At 40.9% G+C, this 24,553-nt stretch overlaps 1 protein-coding gene across 1 annotated transcript; it reads left to right on the forward strand.

Moving 5' to 3' along the window:
• The first annotated feature begins 344 nt into the window (after nt 1–344).
• On the forward strand, nt 345–24,479 carry LOC128709998 (adipokinetic hormone/corazonin-related peptide receptor variant I-like). The gene is made up of 9 exons (XM_053805037.1): nt 345–555; nt 15,314–15,504; nt 16,984–17,211; nt 19,404–19,605; nt 20,084–20,237; nt 20,341–20,537; nt 21,691–21,831; nt 22,870–23,120; nt 24,279–24,479. The coding sequence occupies exons 1-9, from the start codon at nt 345–347 to the stop codon at nt 24,477–24,479; spliced, it is 1,776 nt and encodes a 591-aa protein (XP_053661012.1).
• The last annotated feature ends 74 nt before the right edge of the window (nt 24,480–24,553 follow it).

The following is a 24,553-nucleotide window of genomic DNA, read 5'->3' on the forward strand; positions in this document are numbered from 1 at the left end:
TTGTGCAGCATCCTGTCAATGCTTATGGGTGTGAATTGTCGGTGTGCTAAAATCTATAACTTCCGTTTCGTGTGTGCAATGGTTCTCGGAAAGTCAACTACGATCGCGAGTACCATTCGCGCTGTGCTCTGTTAAAGAATTTCCCCCTAGAGGGGGTAGTTGAGCGTGGAATGGCCCATTCCGGTGTTAGTGCATAAAGTTACACTTGGCAAGCAAATTAACACCTCGCCTTGGAGGTTTCCATTGCCGTCGAAAACATCAGCCCACCGGTGTATTGCCACCGGAGTGAATGATTTTGTGTGCACGATAGTGAACTTGCTGCCGGTGGAGGCAGCTCACTCTGGATGTACCTGGCAGCTGGATTGCTTAACATCATGGATATCTCCCTTCAGCATGAATATCTGCAGGAGTATCTTCAAAGTGCGGCTGTCAATGGTAACTTTTCCGGCACCAACCCGTACGGGTTGGGTGTTTACGGTGGACTCGCACCGAACGGATCTGCCTTGGTCGGAGGACTCGACAAAAACGGTTCGGAGGTCACCATCACGGCTCCAGGTAATGTGCGTGAAACGGTGAAATTGATAGGCTGAAAATTGTTCCCACTTAGTCAGACACAAGTTATTGACGTCAAACATGTAACATTTCAATCGCGATGCCATCAGTCAAGTTGTTGATACGAGCTACGAAACTACTGCAGGGAGCCATAAAACCCAGAACCCAAAGTCGTGTCTATGATCGGCTTGTGGTGCTATTGGTGCAGCCCAATAGAACCACGGAAGCACGGTAATAAGTCGTTAAAAAGGTCGCTACTATTGTGGTACAAGCCATTAAGTATTTGTAGCCGTGTCTAGCGCCGATTGTATACAGCGCAGTTTATTTGAGCACATAAATTATATGACCCGCCCTCGAACCCTCCAGAACCAACTACTCGTGCCGTTTTCCACAGTTTCCACAAGATTACGTGCTCGATGGACAGCAATAGTAGTAAGTTCCTTGAAACGATTATAATTTCACTCTGTTTATAGGAGAAAGTTGAATGATAAAGGTGCTGCCGACAAAGTTTTGTTTAAGGTGCTTACCAACGTCTAGGGGAATTTGTTCGTTTTCAAAGCAGGATTGTATAGTTCAACATGAACCTTTTTTTAAATGTTTGTAAAATGTCGTAATTTTACGCATTTTTTTCCACTTTTAATTGCCTTACGGTACCGATCGTGAAGCAATGTCACTGGTAATCTCAATTGACTCACATCAGTGTTTTAACAGGCTGCTGCTCTGCGAAGTGAATTATTAATTCCAATATACATGCAGATCGAATCAATTGCATAACAACACCAATCAAGCGCATCATTTCTCAGTATAAATGCAAGTGTGCGCAATATCTGATGGCGAATGAACGCAACATACCACGATGGTTGAAAATATTGATCACAATAAATTTAACAACGAACCATTAGCTTTGTTAGAATCCATGAGGTTGTGGTGGGTATATATTGCCCGTATCGGTTAACAAGCCAGAGTTCCTTGTAGGCTTTATATAGTAAACTATCCATTCATTTAACAAACGTTTTCAACCCTCGCATCGCAGAATAATAACGCCAGTACACGCTAATTAAATCAGTTCTATCCATTAAATTAAACCATAATGGTAAAAACATTATTCATGGAAGTTGCGTTGTACAAGCTGGTTACACAATTAAAATTTTTGTGTCGGCATTGTAACAGGTACACATTACAGTATTCAATCGACCAAAAATGACTTTCATCAATATATAGCTTTTAATATTTTTTTTCATTCAATGAACATTTCTTTATTCTATAAACTTTTTTCTTTTTTCTATAAACGCCTAAAGGTATGCAATGTGCCTCATAAATACGAGCATATCCCCTTTTTAATTAGGAGCTTGGCGATAACCTTCATTTCTTGCACCTGTAAGATTGATCTTGTAGCCTTTGATGTTGAACGGTTGATCGCCTAACCACAATAAAATGTATCTTAACGATTTACAGATACCTTCAGTTTAAATTTTCATCATGGTTTAAAACCAAAACACCGAACATTTACCGCTTAGCTAATAGGATGTCTAACTGACGGAAGCTGTGATGCTCCGGGAAAGCAAGCCAACTTCGTTATCGTTAATGGGTAGTTTGGAATCTACCCGTGGCATCGCAAAGGGTATAATTTCATGGAAGGACAAGTACCAAAGACGACGGTTTAGTACAAACGCAGCATGTTGGAGAATGCCATCGAAGTCAGTGCCGGATAAGCAAATCATGCAGCAAATAGAAAAGGCAAAATACGAATCACAAAAATCTGATGGAATACTTTGGATTACGGTTCCATCCAATTTACGACAAACCAATGTTTGTGGTGGAATCCAGAGAAGTCCAATTTCACTATACAATGTCAATATTTTGTCCATTTTGTCCAGTTGCTAAAAACTGTCAATTCATAATCAATATAAGAAAATATCGTACATATTTCAAACATGTTTGAATTACAAATTCTAAAAAAGCGTGTTTGTTTTGAAAAAAAGAAAGGAATACTGAGAATTATAATTTTTTGAATATCCGCTCAAAATGAACCCACCACCAATGGCTTGCAAAATATTTCATGAAAAGTCGTCATTTTTGCTGTGGTTTATCTTATGAATATTGCCTATACTTTACGTCTCTGATACTTGAGCAATAGCATTCAACGGCGGATAGCTTCAAAAGCCAGTTTATACATCTTTCAGGTTCTTCTGCAAAGGTTATTAAACCACCACAGTCATAAATCGTCAACAGACTTTAATTTCTCGTCCACCATCAACCAGGAAGGATACGAACTTGTTGAGGAACGTATTATGCACTCCATATTTTTTTTTGCAGCAGGCAATGGCGTACGATAAAGAGGAACAGCTTGTGGGAATATTCATGCAATAGGGTAATCCTGCGTGTCCCAATATTGCGCCATAAAATGCACCATCTATTGATATTAGATGATCTTTATCGCGCTGGGAGAAACTAGTTCTGTCGTGCTGGTCGATGATACAGGTTTTTATATCCTTCTTCCTAGTGGTACTCACACGGATACCATTCGGTAGCCAAATGTCGTCCATAAAATATGTGTACTTTCCGGCAAAGAACAGCTGGTATGGAAATGGGGAATAAAAAAGACCTCACCGTAAATCCTACACTGTTCTAAAGCCATCGCATGTCCCACGAGAAGCTTCTTGTTTGATATAAGAATGAGACCATGTAACAGAAGCACTACTATATCTGATTTGCTGTCCCGAGACAGCGTTGCAGAAATTGTGTTCAATGAGGACTTATGTTTAACCCGTTACCCACGCCACACATCGATCTTGCTACATGCGTTGGATGCATTTATCATGTGGTATCGCAAACTCGCAATACGATCCGCAACCCCTTTCTCCTACCAGTGCGGGAGACATGGGCTGGTGTAAGGCACTCCATCGATTTCATAGTATCGCTACAGAAGCAGGCTGAGGTTAGTGGCGAAGGTGATTTCCCTTGGTTTTTCCCCGTAAGCTCGAGGTTCGAGCAGAAAGTTTACACAGGATGTAATGTAACCTTTTTGCGGTCCAACCGACGGACCAAATGGATTTCCTACCGGTAGTGACGGCAACGCACCACCATAAAAACATATCAATAACCCACTTGCTCACATGAAAATGAATGTCAACAACCTGTTTTGTGGGCTTATCGTACTTTTAACGTTTTTATATTAGAACTGTAATCCTTTCGCTTAACACCCCATCCGTCTTAACAATCCTGTGCAACCTTCTTTATCCATCGTTGATCCTTCCTTCCTTCCTTCCTTCCTTTATCAAACTTGTGGCTAAAGGCAAAGGTGTTAGATAATTCCACTGCTTATCGGTTTATTATCGTGAGGATAATAAATTTGCTAAAGCCGTCAGTCGTGCTGGGGTTACTTACTTTCGGCAGCATCTTTAATTTTAACAGCAACAATGCTTGGGGCTGACTGGATGACTAGAGGCCTAGTGTAAAAATCCGTTCAATTTTTCTACACGTCTGATCACTTTTTTCAACCAAAATGCTAACGTTACACGGTATGTGCCGTTCGAGAGTGGTTCACGTGAAGACGAAGTGAAAAGGATACGATGTATAGAATTAATTTACACCTCCATTAGAGGGTTCATCTACATTATTCAACGTTAGCAACATCTGGTCTCGTTTGCTTTAAAAATATCGCTAAGGGATACAAAATATAAAGGGCAAACGTGGCAAAATGTAATGTATACAAGTTTCACCATTACGACCGTATAATGCGAACCCGCCTGAAGGTATGCAATTCAACATTATAATCACCGTCTGACAGCAACTCTCAATGTTCTCGAGAATATGAAAAATGACATAAAAAATAATGATTGCACACCTTCAGGCTTAGAAAAATCAGTTTTCAAAGACAGAGTAATCAATCCAGGAAAATAAATCGCGAGTGCTTAATTTTTACATCACTCTCGTTATTTATACATTCATTCCTTCTAAAAACGACTCCTAATTTTCGATGTTCGACCATTTCACAAACGCTCGATTCACTTGAATTTTCAACAATAAGCCTTTAATTTCAATGCTTTCCTGTGCTTCTTGCTTTAGTAGATCCAACGCACCGACGCACACCAGCCTGCTAATTCAGCTATTTTCCATTGTACACCGTGATTTTCAGACACTGGAGCTTCTGCCCGCTTAGCTCCTATTAAAAGTCGCCCTGCTACTAAATTGTTCTATCGACGTGGGTAGAACAAAAACTATCAGAATAAAAAAAAAAAATCTTTAAGATTTTCTTCTTCGCCAAAAGAACAATGGTGCACTTTTTTCCAACGTTCAACGTACAATGTATTAGCAGATTTTTCGCCTAGGGGTGAAGGCTTTTGCAGCCTTATTTGAAGAAGTGCTTAAATGAATTTTGCAATTAAAATGACTAGTCAAAACAGATTTGCCAAATTTGCAACGGATCGAGTCAAAGCAAGTGATGATGATAATGCCGTTGGGCGTCAATGGAACGCTCTAAAATAGATGAAATGCTTAGCACCGTGAGGCAGATGGAGGATTTTTCTTTCTCACGTACAAAACTGATTGTCGTTTTTCCTGCACGATAATCATAATTGTTTCTATAGCGTGGAAGCTTTCCTGGTAATACATACCATTGTTTGTGTTGTGCGGCTTTATGTCACGTTCTAGTAGTAAAGTACATTTGGTGAAAAATTATAATACATTATAAAGATTTATTCGCGAGAACGTACAACGAACCTTTCGTTGCCCGTGACGGTGAGCAGCATTTCTTTAATCTGTGTAGGGTAAGAGATTTAAGGACAAAGTCCTCCTTGGATGGGCTGCATATGTTTGTCCACATGGGCTTATTCCAGCAGTGTAAACACCCACGGGATGGCCCAGTGGATCAATGCAGTGTAAATGTTTAATAACACCATTCTTGGGCGGCGCAGTGCCCAAAATAACGACTTTAATGAAGTGTCCATGTATATGCCCTGGTGTCTTTACCCCACAGCCTCTCTGCAGTGGTGGCTGTGAGTGATCCTCACGGTAAAACCACACCAACCAACCAACCAACATAAAAAGGTTAAACGAATACATAACCGAAAATTATTTTACCTTTTCGGACTTACCACCAGCTGCTATCCCACGCGTTTTATGTAGCCTAGAGGACCGAGGTGGTTCAATTTTTAAGGTTGAATATCACTTTTTGGATAATGTTTATTTTACGCTATATTGTTGTTTGCATATTTCACTTTTGCCTTTTTCATACCAATGGTGAAACGTGGTGAAAGGTGAAGAAAAACTTGTGTCCTTTTATGATAACGATGCAGCAGAGGGTTTTTTCGCCATTGCTTTCCACGCCAATGCGTATGAATTGTAGAATAATGAACCACATCAAAAACGAACTTCTCTGTCGGGGCCATAATTCACGTCTGCCCTATATTCCATGTTTTGTTCAAGATGCGACTTTTGTCGTGCATTAATGAAAAGTCCTAGCACCGAATACAAAAGGGGTTTACATTCAACCATATGCTTTGCTTGTGCAGTCAGCTACAGCTCAGAGCGACCCGTTGGTGTGATTTTTAGCAGCATCGGTTTTTCACACGACTGCACTGGTCTACTATCAGGACTAATTCTCCATACGCAAGACTGACTATTCGCAAGAGCTACGGTGAAGCGAACTACAGAGCATATAATTAGATCACAGAACTACGTCTTGGATTGTTCATACTAAAAGGGTTGACCGAGATAACACAAAAGTTATTTCAAAACCAACAATTACTTACGAAAAATACAATTTGACGCACAGATTGCATACATCGAGGCGTATTTTTTTCTCTACATCGTTCAAGCCGTGGGTGGTTTTAATAGGTATAGTTTTGCTTTCATCTCATCTTCTGCATCTGCTTTGTGTGCCGGTGACAGGTAAAATGTGGATGGCAACTTGCCACTGTAAAATCATTTGCCTTTGGGAGTTGTCGTGACTAGGACGGTGGAAAATTGTTTGCCAACGTGACAAAAAGTTGCTCTCTGCTAATGTTGGATCGTTCCAGCCACTTACCTCCAAAACCACACAACGAAGTTAACGTATCCTATTTATCTGACGATGCCATTTTTTTCCTCCCTGCACCTTACAATGTTCTAATCCTTTTACTGGTCCACTAAGTAGGTATTCTGGCGGGTCGTCTTTCTTCGGATAGCTTGCGGCTGTGCACCGTTGACATGGGATGAGCTTAACATGATCTAAACAAACGCAAGGGAGAGGATGAAAACGTGCCGGTGTGAGTTCAAAAGTAAAGAAGTGAACTACCTCCTGCTTTGGATGACTTTCTGGGTTCACGCCGGTGGACACCGTACGTATGGTGTGTTAAAGTGAGCCGGTTGCTGTTCCCGAGATGTATAAATATGAAAGCACATCAAGAAACTTGTGCCGTTTTCCACTGTTCCCAATTTGAGGACAACTTTCAAGAAGCATGTTAAACGTTCTTATGCCTTACCCTTTCACTTCTGGAAAGAACACATGACTTCGGTGAAGAATTTTAACGTGATAAAAAAGGGTTTACATGGTGATAAGCTATACGTTTCGCTGCCATATCAGTACATGGTATTCTGACGGTGTATGAAACGATCGAAACACGTGTATGATTCACGTTCTCTTCACGATGGATGTGGCGAGTCATTTGTCGGCGTTCCATCATCAATCGATTCAAGAACGAATTGTGCCATTTGTTTCCATGGGATGTGCGATACCATGAATTTAAAGCATTAAACAAACGTGTGTGAATGATTTAACACCCAAAAGCGGGATACAAACGTCATCAATGAAGACACATTGATTAAGGTCCTGACGTGCGATCAAGTAACGAACGGTTTAATCCACCGTGGCCTTAATAAATTATTGATATCTGCAAACCATTTCACTATAGCGCCTTACAGATGCTTTTTCGGCCATGCTGCGATAACGTTTGAAAATTCTACACCTCAGACAATCGAGTTCGAGTGCTTGAAACATGAATGATTGATTGAGAGCTCCGGTTCGGTAGATGAAATACAAATATTAGTATTCCTAAACTTTGCACAACCAGTGATGCGTAGTGTTTACTTAATTCACCAAAAAGAAGCATTGCAGCGTACGAAATTAATTACTTTTCTTCAAGCAAAAACAGACGATTAAAATACTGGACCACAAACTTCAAAGAAATGGACTCCAAATGTACCATTGGGTTGTATATGTTTAGACACACGCAGTGTTGATTGCATTGAAGAATTGAATAATGAAGGTGAAAATAAAGAAAAGTCTTGTAATGGCCATTGCATAAACTTAGGCGTCATTGAAATTATGAGATTAAATTAAGTTTGAGATTTCGTTCAATCTGCTAATGGCACAAATAGTAAACTAATTAATATTTTCAAAACCAAATCTGATGAAATAAATGAGCAATTCTTATCATAATCTCTTCATATTTTTCTTATTTTTCCTATTTAAAAATAATCGATAATGTTACGAATAGTATTTTCCTTGTAAAACATCAATGTTGTCTCTGCATAACTGTTTGCAGATATTAATTCCTCTCTTATCGTAATTGAAATAAAACGTAAGGTATGGTTCTGTTGCAGTTGTTCAGCACGAACGCTTCGGGCTATTTTGTCCAATGACCGAGAAAAGCTTAACGGATTATTTAATCGCTAGAAGAATTATTTATCTCGGCAAAAATCCGGTACCATTGTCCGTACGCGAATGCAATGGGTGACACATTGAACATCCCACATGTGTTGTGGGCCATTATGTGAGCAACAAACAAATTAAGTACTGGGACGAACAATCCATGGACGGGTTTTCCCTTAGCAATTTCTGGGAACCAATGCGGGCCACCAGTAACCGTTCATTCCGCCTGTTAATTAAATATACATCCCTCCGGCAGCAAACTCACGGCAGTATAATGTGGTTAGATTATCCGATCGTAGATAGCAGACGGGATACGGTGGGTGAAAAAGTGGTGACCATGCTGATTACGACTAGTAGCGTGTTAGTCGCAGAGGAATCATTCATTAAGGAAAACATGTCGTTTTTAGTGAGTTTGCTCCATATAACTGACGATGCGAAATGCTTTAGGAATCATAATGTGAATTATAATTAAAATATTAAATAGAGAAATCCTGTTAATTCTCCAAAACCTAATTTCATAGTTTATGTATACACTTGTGTGATGAGTTTTGAAAACTAGCGCAGATCGCCAAATAGCAACGTCGATTACCACCGGAACCAATTTAGCAGCAAACGACGTGTGTGCGCTAGGTCGTAAATCTATCCCTAATTTCCGTTGCATTAATTTTGAGGTACATTTACAGAGGTGCATCAAACACTGTTACTCCGTCCAGTGTGCTGCTTTGCTGGATTAAACCAGACTGCGCGGCAGTGGACATCAAAAGCATATTCTGTTGGTCTGGCCCACGTAAGGAAGGATACATCTCCACCTAATTCTGCAAAGTGTCGAGCGCAAAAGGGTTTCCCCAACGCTGGCAGAAGCCCACTCTCGGGGCACATAAGGATTCGCGAGTGGGCGAAGTTTATGTTCTGCTTCTGCACTGGCCTTTCTGCTCCCATTTGCCGGAAGTGTGACACGTGATGCAAACGACGATAAATTCACCCAGTTTGGCACGCAATATTGCACAGATTCTCGGTCACGAACCGCGGTTTAGAGGTAAACGGTCGCTTGGTTCGATGCCAAACAATACAGCCAAACGATTAGTTTCCACGTTGGCTAAAACAATGCACCATTTTCACACCAGAATGGATGAGATGGTCTGAAATTGACACCCAAACTCGTTAGTGATCATGTTGCGTCTTTGTTTACTACTAAATGTGCACATATTTTAGATGTTAAACCTGCTTTTTGTGTAATTAAAATCGATTGCAGAACGCATGGCTGCTAAATGGTGGTCAGTTCTCACTCATGTTTTACTGCATGTTATCTCTATGCATATCAACGCAACCTTACATATTGTTTAGAAATTTATTGTTGATCTTTTTATTTCATTAAAGTGAGAATAATTCCATTGAAAATATGTGCATAATTGTCTAAACTTTCAACTGTGTGTAAATAGACCAAGTTTGATGTTAATTGCATAACGTAAGGGGTGTGCTATGAGTATTGCATACATTTAGAATAAAATAAAAATCACCACACCTACTGCTATTTCAGCCAACTTTATTTAGCGAATGAAGCTGCCCAGCTCAAAGTCTCTGTAAAAACAATAAACAACACCCAACTTTATTTACATCTAGGTTTTCGGTAAATCTGTAGGATTCCACTAATTAACGAAGCATTAGTAAAACGGTATTGCTTTTTTCTGCTAGACTTTTCTGTTACACTGAACATTAAATCTTACCTTTGATGTTTCGCACAATAAGAACAACTTTTATCCTTTAAAATTATAATCAAATGCAAACTAAATACATCCTGGTTGCGTTGCTGTAGTGATGCTAACTTTTTGCCATTTCCTGTCGTGCAGCCTTCAATTACATAACGGCAAAGCACCAGTAAGTTTGAGCAACTTTATGGAAACGGCAATCCACAACAAGGTAGCACGATAATAATCATCAACTGTATGAGATTTACGGTGGAAGAAGTTAAATGATGTATCTGAGATGGTGAGCGAGAATTAATCGTTGAATCTTTTATAAGCGCACGGTTGAAAGTTCTTACACGGTGGGAAGTTGCGTCACACCCGAGGCGAAAGAAATGTTTTATGTTGTCGAATGTTTTACAATTTATTCTTGCCATAATTTATGTTGCGTTCACTGGTTTTTCTTTAATGTTTCCCTGTCTCATAACATTATTCCCCCTGTTAGGTACAAAAGTTCAACAAATTATGCTCCATAAACTAGGCAAGCAATACAGAGGGAAAAATGGCGCAAAGTAACACATTTTTGATCAGAAGACCAGAAACAAACTGAATCGATGAAGCGAAGCAACACCTGACGGTTTTTCTAATTTATCAACATTATATATGCGTTAAGTTTCATCCACTAAATTGAAACCGAAAAGCACTTACACTTTGTCGTGTCTTCTCTTCAACAATAGCACACGTTCCAGTGGACTCCAACTGTGTGTGACATGCGTTACAAAAACTTTCAAAACCGCACACCGAAATTAATCTTCCGTCTGACGGTATCCCTCCTTTGGGTGCGAGCAGATTTATCTTCAACACATCCTGTCCTGCCTGCGAATTAGCAAAAGAAAAACAAGAATTAAAAAACAAACTTCTGCTTCTGTACGTAGTGAAGAAAACAGGCAACCTAAAAACCAAACCATGATGGGCACGTAATTTACCCCCAGAACTGCGATCAGGCTGGGGCTGCTGATCTGCTGGTTCCACTTGTCACCGAGTTCATTTACTTTCCTACCCACTCGCCACATTGCTTCAGCGATAGCACTTAGACAAAAAATACTTCGTGTTGCCAGAGATTCCTTATGCTTGGGAGGGAAAACTTTCCATTCGGTTCATAAACCGTTGCTCTTTACGCGACACTTTGATGAAAACATGTTGTCGTACAGAATGCGTAGGAGATCCAGCGCTTAACAAACTGAAAACGATTGCAAATAAAAATTGCTTCCCTAGCTGAAAATTTGATTCGTGGGCGCATCAGCGAGACCCATACAAGACAAACATAAACCAAACTTTCCATTTACCTTCTTGATTAGAAAACCGTCAATCGATGGCGAATGGTTCGAACCACCCAAGTCGCGCACTGAAATGTTCACGTGGAATTCCTACAAAATTGACAGCTTTTCCGATGCAGGGATTATGTTTCTTAAAGCGAGAAATGGACACGTTAAACATTATTAAAACACTACCCGTGGTTCAGCACAAGCCGGTTAAAATAGGTTCACAATCAATCCACTGTAATCGGAGTTACTAACTTATCTCAGTAATGTTAAAGTATGCTCGCCGGGATGCAGGAAAAGGTAGCCAATTTATGTTGCTTATCTTGAGGTTCTCCCATTTCGTTGATAGAAAAAATCCCGTTGATCCTGTGTTCGTAAAATATCCACCTATCGATAATTATGTTACGTTTTGCCTTCGTTGACTGCCTGTAAGAACCTGCTATCATGCTTCGTGGAGGTGGATATTCGGAAGTTCGGAGAAGCTTATGTAACGTTTTAACGTTTGTTTAATAAATCTTTAAGAAATACATAACATTATGCTTGGAGCAGAAGGATGAGTCTATCTATGGTCGGGTGAAACTTTTTCTAGTATACCATTACCAGTAGTGTAGCTTGTTCAGTGCAATCCATTCAATGTGACACTAACAGTGTGGAACGTACTTATGTTCTGCAGCCACAATAAATTGAAGGCGCAAACTTTATCTAGCATTTCTTTTTTACTTTTTTTCCAAGTTAAGTGCTATTCATTGGTGTTTGTTGAACGAATAGTGAGTCTTTTTTTGTGCGAAAAGTATAAAGTTTTAGTGGTGGATGCACTCACAATGTGTCGCTTGATTAGTTACGAGTAGACTACTACTCCAACATGAATAAAGTTGTCCTTTAACCAATTTGAATCGTATAGTTCTCATATAAAGTTTTCATACAGTTTTAAGCTGTTAAATGAAGCATGAGTCGTTAGAGGGAGAATGTACATTGCATAACTCTAGGCGAGCTGCTCCACTCGGACGATCCTAAAAATGTGTATGCTTCCGTTAAATCATTCAAAATGGGTAATAAGACCAAAAAGGAAACAGGTTTTATCATGTATAATGTGTATGCTCCAGTATACAATAACGTCCCTTCTTGATTGCCCTAATCCGGATTTGTCCGTCCCATTTCAGCAAATGAGTGAACATTTATCAATTTGACCCATGTTTATCTCAAACGGTGCTCACTGCTCCAAACGACAAATCGTTTAGCATTTGTCAACCATTTGACATGTGAAATTTGCACTGGAAAATCTATTTTTGCTTACTGTTATCTTCACTTCACCACCCATATAATGCCAACCGTTTGATGCAACTAATCACGACGCAGAGTGTCCTTAATCATGAACTTAATTACCTCCGGCTTCAATCAACTCACTCGATGTCGCAGTCGATCCGATTTGAAGCAATAAACCAATTAAATGTTTGCTCACCACACCATGAATCAAGCTAACCGAATGGGAACGATAAGCAAAATCACAGATGTTTTTCTGCCCATCTTTTCGACCGGTGCCAAGATTTACGAGGTGGCAAATGGCAAATAACGATTCTGAAATCGAAAGACTAATAGCATTTGCCTACCGGACGGCATTTATCTTTATCGTTTTTGCTTCCCCACTAACTAGGAATGTCTCGTCGAAAAGTTATACCCGGATGAGGTTCCTTTTCTTTCAGCAATGGTGCCAAAGCATTCAATTATGCAAATCTCATCTGCACTTTTCCTTAGCAATTCCATCATATAAAGCAAGACACACAGTGCGGAGAGCGGTAATGGTATAATTGGTACACACCGCTGATCACGGTAATGAGCTATTTTGAATTCTAAATTGTTTTTATAAGATGAACACAAACGGCAGATATACGGTTAGACCGTTCTTCGAGGAATTGAAAAAGAAAAGAGACAAACGGAAACGAAATTTCTAGAATTCGCATCGTACATTTTGCTTGACCAGTTACCTTGGTGACAAAAACAAATATCTTGCAGCACCAGATTCACTCACCAATGAAGCGCCGTTTTGAAACATAAATGCTCCAAACGTTTGTTCATGGAAAACGGGAAAAACATCCACCCTGGTGGGATTTTCATGGGTGCTGTTATGCATTGCATTACTTTCTTGTTGCGTTGTTGCCCACGCACCCAACGCAGTAATTGCTTTCCAATCGAACGCCTCCGTTGGACAGTGCTAAAGCCGGTGTCCTTAACCGAATTCATGATTCCTACACAGAGCATACTGACACGATCCATTGCTATTGTACTGTCTTATAAATAAAAATAAATTACATTCGTAGCTAGAAAAGAAAACTAACAAAACCAATCAAATTTTCTTCTTATGGAGCATCCTTTCTACATACAATGTTTTCTTTTTCAATGAATTAGTTTTCTTTAGTTTCAAATCAACCCAACCGACAACTCTGTTAAAAGTGTCTAGCATATTGTTAGTTGACTTGCATAACTGCAGGCATTACGGTTGTATTTCATACTTTGTAAACACCATATTTACCGCCCATCGTGCAATTCGTATAACGAATGGTTTGACGTGATTGTCGTGTGATTGTTTTGACAGCTTCGTAGTTATTTTTAACAAGACACTCCTGTCAGTCAGCCGCGTTTGAATGCAATGCGGTTTATTTTTATAAAAAAAATTCAAAACAATACCTGTTGAGAACGAACACTTTTGACAAGAAGAATAAAAAATGGAACTGGAAGGAAAGAAATAAAAATGTTTATCAAAGTACAGATACCTTTGGATTGCAATCAAACACGTCCAACGAATCGTGAGCGTTCAGAGTCATTGCGTCTATTGCCATCGTCCTCAAGGTGATTATTTCAATTGTTTCCATAGCGAAACACGTTAAACTTATAGAAATTGATTCACTCACGTTTCAAAAATGCTTCGACTGTGAAGCGGTTTTAAATAGAAAGCTAAATGTACGATGCCAGGAAAGCAACAGTGGGAAAATTTTAAAATACGACGAATACAACAAACATGGCTCTTCGGATCGTACCGCATACAGCTCAATCTCAAAACTTCTTTTACATTTTTTTTTCGCTCTAAGCTAAAGGTCAAATAGAATATGGGAAAATAAAATCTCATATTTCATATTCTCTAGCCTTGTTTATCCAACCGATTCAAGTTCAAGTGCTGCATGAAGAGGTACAATCGATCCAGTCAATGCTTTGACTCCTCAGTCCGTCACAGACAGGCCTTCCTTAAGTTATATGAACTAATGTATTGGACAATGGAAATTTTCCTTTTCTGTGGATTTGTGGTACGAGATGTGGGCAAAGCATAATAACCCTTCAGCAACATGCATGCAATTCGTGCCATTATGTTTCTAGATAAACATGATTTCTTTTAAAGATGTTCACTTTCTGGACAGCGAAGAAAAGGATCAAAGTGCTTGAACCAGCATGGTTGAGATCAATTTTCAGTCATCGATGATAGCAGATAGGCAACAACCATTAATAACAAACATTTGTTTTACATATTGCATACTTTCAGGCAGTTTTATACAAAACTTTTTCTCTTAGTTTTAAATTTAGTAATGTTAATGTAGCATTCGTTCGGCTATTGTTTAAATGAATCTTAAATGGTTGCACTCACTCTATACTCTGGTCTGTCTATGTCTTATGACGTTTCCATCCGTCAGAAGATGGATAAGGCAGCCCTATACTATATAGCAAGGAATCAAACACAATACGGTTATCTTAAGAAATCGTTCCAAGACTGTCTTTGTTAAATCTTCTATACGCAGCATCTGAATAGGGTTTAGATTTCCTGTAGCATCAAACATACCATCTGCTAAAGACAACATTTATCTAGAAAACCCCTCGCCACGCCGGAAGAGGTTCGGAATATTCGACCCTAGTTATCATGCGTCGTGTTCACTGTACGAGCTCAACAATGTTAAAAACGGTAACTAATCCCCTCTACTTCCTTTACTAGTTTGTTGCAAACCCTCCGCAAAAGGACAAGGCACATTTATCTCAAGCTGCAACAGTTTAAAACACGTCCATACACCACCAAACCGATACATTGACAGCATATTTATCTCACCAGCCTTTTTGGTTACTTGTCACGTTGCAACTCTTTACAGGACACACTGACTCCACCGTAGCCGTCATAATTGTGTACTGCGTCCTGTTTGTGATAGCGGCCGGCGGCAATCTGTCGGTTGTCATAACACTGTTCCGCTCCAGGCGCCATCGTCGTTCGCGTGTCAGCCTCATGATCTGCCATTTGGCCGTGGCTGATCTAATGGTCGCGTTCATCATGATTCCACTGGAGGTAAGTGAAAGTTTACTGCAACCTGCAACCATGCGGTGGCGATTAGCGAAACACAGCACCGGGGATTGGGGCACTCGATAGAGCGATGCAAACCACGACATGGTTTCAGAATTTCATTATCCTCTTTTACATATGCTACCAAGCTTCAAGCATCAATGGCTGGGCATGCGAATAACCATGGTTTGCGTATTAAATGCAAAAGCATGTTTCCATTTACACTCACCATAAAATGATTGTATTGTTTTCTCTACAAAATTGTGTGATTTGAAGAGAGAAAATATTTCCCCGACCAATACTTGATTACTTGGTTTGGTTGGATTCATTTCACAAATTACAATTTCAATAAAGCTATAGGACTATTTGAACGTTTTAGCTATATGATCATTCTAAGTGCATTTACTAACAGAGTCATCTATGAGCAAAGGAGAATAATAAATTCTGAAGAAAAAAGTTATTCGCCTTATGGTGTGATGCTGGAATCGATTTCCTAGGATCAATTTCCATGGAAAGAATGGCATCTCACATAATCCTGTGTAATCGATTATGCAATAGCTGAATTAATATTGCATTGAAACGTGCTCATATGAGAGCGAACGACATCCTGTAATTTATTAAAGCCTCCAATATTGTTATTGGAACATTGTTATTGTGAACATTCATAATGGATATTAATTTCCCTGTGATTAATTTACGTTATAATTAAACGCGCTTCGTTTGATAGATATTGGTCCTTTAATTGATTGGCACTCGCGGTAAACGAAGGGGCTGTGTAATGATATTATTATGTTACTACTCTAGCTAGCGTATAATACATGAAACCTATACATATGTCCTGGCGCTTTGTTTGATCGTTCAAAGAGTTTAATGGAAAACATTTCGTGACGATTATTTGATTATCATTTTCTTCCTTACAAAGACCGTACAGAGCTTTGACGGTCATAGACAACTGACAACGTTTAAATTGCATTTCCTCGTCAAACATTTACCCTAGAATCAATTGCTCCTGAAAGTCAATTTCTTGCTTCGTAATGTGCCGCTGCAACTAACTCTTCCATTAACATCAAGTTCCGCAACAGCGGACGAAGTTTTTCTATCAAATGTAAGCTTTTAATCGGATTATAAATCGTTCAATTGATGAGCAGATGCACCAAATTCTATCTTTGTAAAGACAGGAAAGATGCTTAACAATGTCAATGTCAATTCTCTAAAGAAACAACAAATGTTCTTCACATCGTAATGAATTTCTTTTGAATTTCTATTACATTTTTAATGTTTTGAATGTCATGTAAATTAATCTGTTGTTAAATGAAAATTCCTAGAAGAAATACCCTCGCCAGAGAAGCCCAACGAAACGAAAATTAATTGAATTATTTTCTTTGCTTTGATTTGTTATCCTATAATCTTCATTCCGTTGAATTTTTCTCGATTGTCTGTGCTGTAGAATAATTTGATTCATTGCAATCCCGTGCCACGTTGCAGGTTGGCTGGCGCATTACGGTGCAGTGGCATGCCGGGAACGTTGCCTGCAAAGTGTTCCTGTTCATGCGCGCCTTCTGTCTGTATCTTAGCTCGAACGTCCTGGTGTGCGTGTCCCTCGACCGCTGCTTTGCTGTGATATATCCTTTGCGCGTGTCAGCCGCCCGGAAACGCGGTAAAATTATGCTCGGCGGGGCTTGGTTCATTGCGTTTGTTAATGCAATGCCACAGGTGAGTACCATGCTTCAATTTGTGCCATAGGAATTTAAACTATGACTACGTTCTATTCACCAATGTTCAGTACGGTTGCATCACGTCACATAAGTCAGATGAACGTTTGAAACAAAATTATTAAGATTAAATGTCACAGTCATCAGACTCTAAAACTTGTACATCATCAAAGCCTTGCTATGTTTATTTTTGTAAAGGTATCCAAGTGTGTTAGATTACTTACTTACTTATCCGGCGCAACAACCGCTTCGTGGTCTTGGCCTGCTCATGGTCGAGCCGGTTGGCAGCCAGCACCCTGGTGCATATTTCAACAACAATTTTATTGTCGGTGCTGACTTTTGACCCAAGATAGGTGAAATTTTGGTCTATGTCGAAAGAGAGCTCACGTATTTGTTCGCCACCCCTGACGTATGTTAGAATTTGTAAGCAGGGCCGCCGGTGGTACCAAGCTTATCTCCAACCTGAGGTTTACTGCCGTCAGCTCAATTCTTTGGTTAGCATCTGCTATGTAGGAGAACCGTAAACCAATGAAGTCTATGTCATAAGCGTATGCCAGGATCTGGTTTTACTAATAGAAGTTTCCACCTCCGAGTCAGGGATGGCCCTCTCTAGCGCTATGTTGAATAGTATTAGCCAGCCCATCTTCACCCTGAGAGTTTTCAATCCACCATCTTTCGCTTTATGTCATGTAACGTTTGTCATTGTAAAGTGTTGTTGTAAAGTTTTACACCCGTGAAGTCGTATGCGCCCTTGAAATTGTGTTAGATTATTCACTGTTAATATTCCCATGATATCTTCATTCCTTTCTTCACGCTTTGTCCTCAGTCGAAACGATTGTCTTTAGTTTTCTAACTCCTAACGACGACGTTAGTTTCTGCCACCAACTCTCTCTTATTGCCACTGTTGTGTTATTTCTGTTCCAGGTTCCATCAAACCTGCTTTACATAAAGCTGTCGGACATACGATTGTTTGCATGGTACTTTCGTTCCATATCGAACACGTGTTTTCAGTTTGGAAAAATTCACAATGAATTAACATGAAAAGCAGAACCTTCAGCATTCTTCTCTCATTTCGTTCACTAATCAAACTTCATGTGCAAACATCGTTAACGGATAACTGTCGCTAATAAAACGTTATGCTCGTCTCATTAAAAAAAAATGCGAAATAAAATCCACCGCGCCGCAACACGACCGGCTTTCAATTTTGCCGAAAGAATCCAATTAAACTTAGTTCAGACATGTTTGCACATTCGCAAGGCTCACGGGTTCATAAAACGGCTTGTTCATTCTTCTGCTGCGCTCGGTTAAGTAATTAAAAAACTTTCCCAATGCCAATTTATTTAACTCATTATCTCGATGGTATTCACCCATCTGCATGGATAAAAAAAGTTGTGTGACCGGTACAATTGTTGCTTAACGCCGACGAAAAAGAAAAGATAATTTGGAGAAGGATTCAGGTTGGTTGCGGTTTCGTTTCATTTCTTTTTACATAAAACATAACCGAACCTCAAGTGCACATCTTGGCGGACAGGGACTTAGAATCTACCTAGAGTTCATCTTCTTTTCTCCTTTTCCATCTTCGTTACCCTCCGAGGAGGCTCACCTATTAACGGAAAACAAAATGCTTTACCACGTACACAAATAAATGTATGCGTTATTATTCGAGCTTATGCTTTGTCCTTTGCTAATGGGCTTTGTGGCCCTTGCAGTGGCACATCTCTAACACGATGTCCTTCGCCGCATCCCATCGTTAGGGGGCAGGGCGACTAGAGCAAGGCCAGCATGAAACGTTGGACAAATATAAATGAATCTCGGTCGAATGAATCTTCCTATCGTCAGCCACTAGCCACTGAGATCCGATTCCCTACGCACATCGGTCGCGTACAGCCATCTTAGAAGGTCCTTCATTAGATTTTTACTCTTGCAGAATGTACGTGTCTTTTACGGTCATAGTTGCTTGCGTTTCTGCAAACAAAGCAAATCAAGGTTCTGCTCGTACGTTGACAGTCTCAAGCTTTATGCCGATTTTCTCTGCCTTTATTCCCATCTCCATCTGGCAACCGTTTCTCGTGACAAATCCTTGTTATGTGAAGAGTGGTTAATTTTCCTTCCCTTCCCAGTACCTTCCTCCGGTGGTCCGGATTGGCTTGCATTGGATTTTACCGTATATTGTGTGTCCCTTTTTTTGCCCAGAGTATTATCTTCCGCGTGCAGCAACATCCGCAAGTGCCGGGGTTTACGCAATGCGTCACATTCGGGTTCTTCGCTACGCCGGGCCTCGAGACGGCCTACAACCTGTTCTGCGTGATAGCCATGTACTTCCTGCCGCTGATGATCATCAGCGGCGCCTACACTGTGATCCTGTGCGAAATATCGAACCGGTCGCGGGAAAAGGGTAAGTCGTAACGCGCAAACCACTCACACTCGTATTCGTTTTTTTCGTTTCGTAGAGGGTGCTACTCCGTACGAGTAGCACATCTTACCCGACACGAAATTGAATTCGATTCGGGTGAAATTCGGCCATGCTCAAGTGTGCCTCAACAACACACCTTTTAGCATGAATTGCACGGCTAGTCGACCGTGTGGTTACGTCAAGCATCCTCCACCGGAATTAATACGCACAGACTGATGTGCGCGTGCACGACAACAAATGGTATCGCGTTTCTTACCCGCATAATTCCATGAGCGTAACGTTTAACTGCTGAAAAGTACTTTAATTAGTTTCAATTTGCACCTTTTAGTTAGTATGTTTACGTAGATTTGAACTTAATGTAATATTTCAACCATACCCAGTAGAAAGAAAACACATTCGACATTCCTTTGCTATGGCGTTGTTACTGAAAATACTTTCCTACTTCCTGCCACGCATACAGAGACGAGCGATTCCAACTCAACCGGAACGATGCGCCTTCGATGTAACGACCTAACGCATATTGAACGGGCGCGTCAGCGTACGCTACGCCTCACCATCACCATTGTGGTCGTGTTCGTCTGGTGTTGGACACCGTACGTCGTCATGACCCTCTGGTAAGTACCATCACCCTGGTTAACCAGCACGGCGAAACGCTCCAATGCCTGGCAGTGATGACGAAAATGCGGAATTTAATGGAAACGCTTTGATACTTTGCAGGTACATGTTCGATCGGGAAAGCGCTGCGAAGGTCGACGTTGCCGTACAGGACGGATTGTTTTTGATGGCCGTTTCAAACTCGTGCATGAACCCGTTGGTGTATGGTTCGTATGCGATGAAATGTCGGCTACCCTGCCGACGCCGCAACACACTTGGAGGCGCTCAGACACCTAATGCAGCACAGCGCCGCTCCACAGGTACGTACGAGTGGTCGTGATTGCATGTGAGTACACGTGTTTGGTTTGTTTAGTATTCACCGAGCTCCCATCGGACAGGGTGCTTCTTTTCCTGTAATGGGTTGAGAATTTGTTTGTTTCGGCTAGGTTTCCCCAAAGCCGACAGTAGATGGGTCAAACAGTAAACTTCCGACCTGCATGTGTGTTCCTGAAAACATCCTGTGACTCATTATCCCTTTCCAGAAATTAGAAGTTTCAGCGGCTATGACTGCATGACGCCTGTAACGGGTAGCAAGGGAATGTTGTTTACCGGAATAAGAAGAATGTCCGAAGGATGTGTTTGCATCAAGCATTCTCACGAATTTCTCTTACGTTATCATGAAGATGCCTCGTCGAATTCTGTCAAACCATACCTGCACAGAACAAAGCAACTATCCTAGAGCAATGCTTCAACTGTTACTGAAAAACAGCCTCATTCATGTTGAACAGAGACAAATGTATTATCGATTCTTTAAATTATTTCCAATTCCAATTGATTCCAAAACTAGGGGTACGGATCAGTTTACTGAACGATGTGTTAATTGCAAACATTCCGATGCTTTGTTGTTTAATGCATATGAAAGGGCCATAAGTTGGTGATTGAATGGCAGTGTATGAAAACTTGTACAACAGCATAATTGTATTGTATTGTATTTGACATTATATTTGTTTCATAGAACAAAGCATGGTAATATAGCTTATTTTCATTACTATCACTTACTAAACCACTATCATGTGGGTAAAACAATTAACCCACACATCCCTAAACCGTGATATAGTGTTTCTCTTCCCAAGTGGTTCAACGTTTAGCGGTTTTCTAGTACACGGCTCATTTTGTATCTATTTAACAAATAATCCTACGAATAATAATGCACAAAGCATGGGATGGCAGTAAAGTAGACGCATGTTTTGCATGATTTCTTTGTTTTATTACCAGTGGTGGGTGCATTGTGTTCGTGAATCATTGCTAATCTGCATTCTCGAATCAAATCGAATTATTTAGCGTTCGATGAGTTGCATTTGCATTTAGACCGATGTTTAGACGTAGCCGAAGAAGCGCAACATTGAAAACATCACGCCTCCTTTGTTCCCACTTTGCCCTGGTGGCGCTTACCATGGATCGCTCTATTTCCAGATGCCGTCTCGGGGATTATTGGACCACACTCGGATCGTCTGACCGGACGCGATAATAAGGATGAGCTGGTAGCGGACCACCGAAGCATAACGATGAACCACCTCAATCAAAACGGTACCATTGCCCTACTACAACCGACAGGTACATCGACAACCGAATCCGTTCAGCAAGCGTTCGTCAAACCGCTCGCCTCGAACGTGCACTTTCACAGTGCACCAGGCGCCTCCATCACTCGTGAGCTACCGGGCGTCTCCATTACCGTGCTGGGGAACATTTTTTCCCCATCCACGTGCTGTCAATCGCAATCGGGCAGCTGTGATTAATGGTGATGCTGATGATATTGTGCGACATCACCATCACCTTCAATGCGCGTAGATGTACTTGAAAGTATGAATGGATTTGAGTGATCCAAAATATGACAACACACTTTGTGATAAAATGTGGCAACAAACATTATGTGCAGACAGTGCGTTGCATAATATCTCGCCTGCTTCCCTTGAGCGCAACGCAAATACAATTAAAATCGCCCGCGCAACTACGGAACTAATGATTTTATAATATACAACAGTTGCCTGTGTTCCGGGTTATTCTGTCAGTGGTGCCACATAATTATGATTTCGTACGCTATCAACGTTAAGCACTTTATGGAATGCTGTGATAACTACCAACTGATGTGCTAATGAGTTAAATTTAATAACACAATATACAATTACGTCGAATAAACATCAAAGAATGCAACACCAATTCATGAACCAATTAAATCAGCCTTTAACCTTATTATTAGTTCCTAATTAACTGTAACATACAAGTATGCAAATTATCATTGCTTTGCACATTCTCGGATCAGTTGATAGGTGGTGGGAAAAAAAAATTATCATAAGTGTAATTTCCAACAACAAAATTCCCCAAATTATTTTTTAACTGATTTGGAAAAACACATTCTCCGTTACATTCTCTTAATTTAATCTTAATTTTGGGTTTATTTCATTCAAGCACTTTGGAGGCACACCGTGGAAAACGACAGCTTCTGCTCATGAACTCACACTCTACGCTTTGCACAAATTCAATCTAGTAAAAACAAACGACTGTAACTGATTGCGTCCATCTTGTTTTATTCTGTTTCCCCTCATCCCACTTGTCCGCGCGACCGGAAACAAACGAACACGTTCATCACCTCAGCATCTCTACTCCGTTCAACTGGTGGTGGCACTGGTGGAGGAGCGGGTGCAGGTGGACCCGGCACAAGTGGGGTAATTGCTGGAGGCTCCGGAATGGCTACGACAGCAACGACCCGATTCTATAACCGTCTCGGTAGTGGCAACAACACCAACTATCACGGCAACACAACGAAACACACGTCGGCGACAGGAAGCAAAGCAGGAACGGCCACTCCGGTGGGCAGTTCCCATCGAAAGGGTGGAGGGAAGGAGGTAAGTGTTCGGAGTGTTCCATTCCTATTTCGCTACACTATCTTCCTTGTCTTTTGCGTTCGATTACTGATCATCCGACCGTGACGATGGTGGAAATTGATTGGGTTAATGTGGTCCAAAGGTTTCTTCCTGGGTCAGCACAGTTTTCGTGGAGTTTAGTGACGTCTTTGTTGAGTTTAGTGCAATTCCTGGAACGCAGCTGTCCTTAGGCTGTGTGTACAAATGGTCTACGATTGCTAATTTTACCAACTTCGACGCGCAACAGATCTGCCCGTCACTTTCCCTTCCATATTTAAGGGTTTGCTTTCAGGATTTGACGTAAGCCAGCAAGAAAATGCTGCGAGCGTGAAATACTCGATTTGTGCCGGTCTTTTGCCTTGTGCTAAACATCCGTCATTCAACCCTGAAACGTTACTTAACGAAGCTGCAACATACCATCATCCCTCTGCAACCTTTTGAAGATTTTCTTGCACTTACTTTATGACTTTACGGTGCAAATAAGCGAACTGTTTGTATCTGATGTATGGATGGAGTGATGTACAGCGCATCATAGGAACTGTTGAATAATTTAAATGTCAGACGTCTGATTCGTTGGCAAAAAATGTCTTGATTCATCCAGACTGTTCGTTTGTTTAACATAATACCACAACTGTAGAAACCGAGCGGCCCACCGATCCCACTCGACAGGACCGAGCTGGAATCCCATCCGGACCGTTCGCCTGTAGCAAGGACGGGGTTATCCGGGTACGTGAGAAAGAGCTAGAAATGGCAGGCATAATATGACTTTGACTGAAAAGTCCATAGCATTGAAATTTCAAAAACCAGTAAAAACGATCCAAATCGCGAGAACCACCTCCATACCGTTTGCCAACAAGCACCCATTCCATAATGAATTCCAGCACGTGGCAAATCGAGATGAAAGGAACGAGTTTCAATTTGTGTGTTAATTTTCTGACCATTCCCCAGCGGACAAGCTGGTTTATGATTGAAGCCACTTTTTTAGGACGAAATGTTCTCCATGCGCGAACTAGGATTTAGCCTGCTTGGTAATCGTTACAGTTCCGCTCTTCCAGATTGCCGGTTTGAAATTAGCATAACTATCACACTTACTCACCTCTTGCGTTGGTGTCGTTTGTTTCGCTCTTTCCCATCTCGCAGCACAACTCCCGGGCGGGCTATTGGATCGGTGGTAGCGGGGAAGGATGTCAGCCAAGCTACAGTGAGTTCGCAATGCTAGCCGACGAGCATTCGCTGATGCTATCCAGACCATCCTTCTATTCCGACCCGACACCCCACGAGCTGGACTCATCGGTTGAGTGTGGATTGACGCGCAGTCTGGACACTGGTGGTTGGCGATGATGATCACAGCACTGCTGGTGAGGCACACCGTACGAAACGATGGCGATCGCTACGGTTGTACTAGTACGCAACGA

This window comes from Anopheles marshallii, chromosome 2 (genome assembly GCF_943734725.1).
Source record: "Anopheles marshallii chromosome 2, idAnoMarsDA_429_01, whole genome shotgun sequence".
Lineage (NCBI taxonomy): Eukaryota > Metazoa > Arthropoda > Insecta > Diptera > Culicidae > Anopheles > Anopheles marshallii.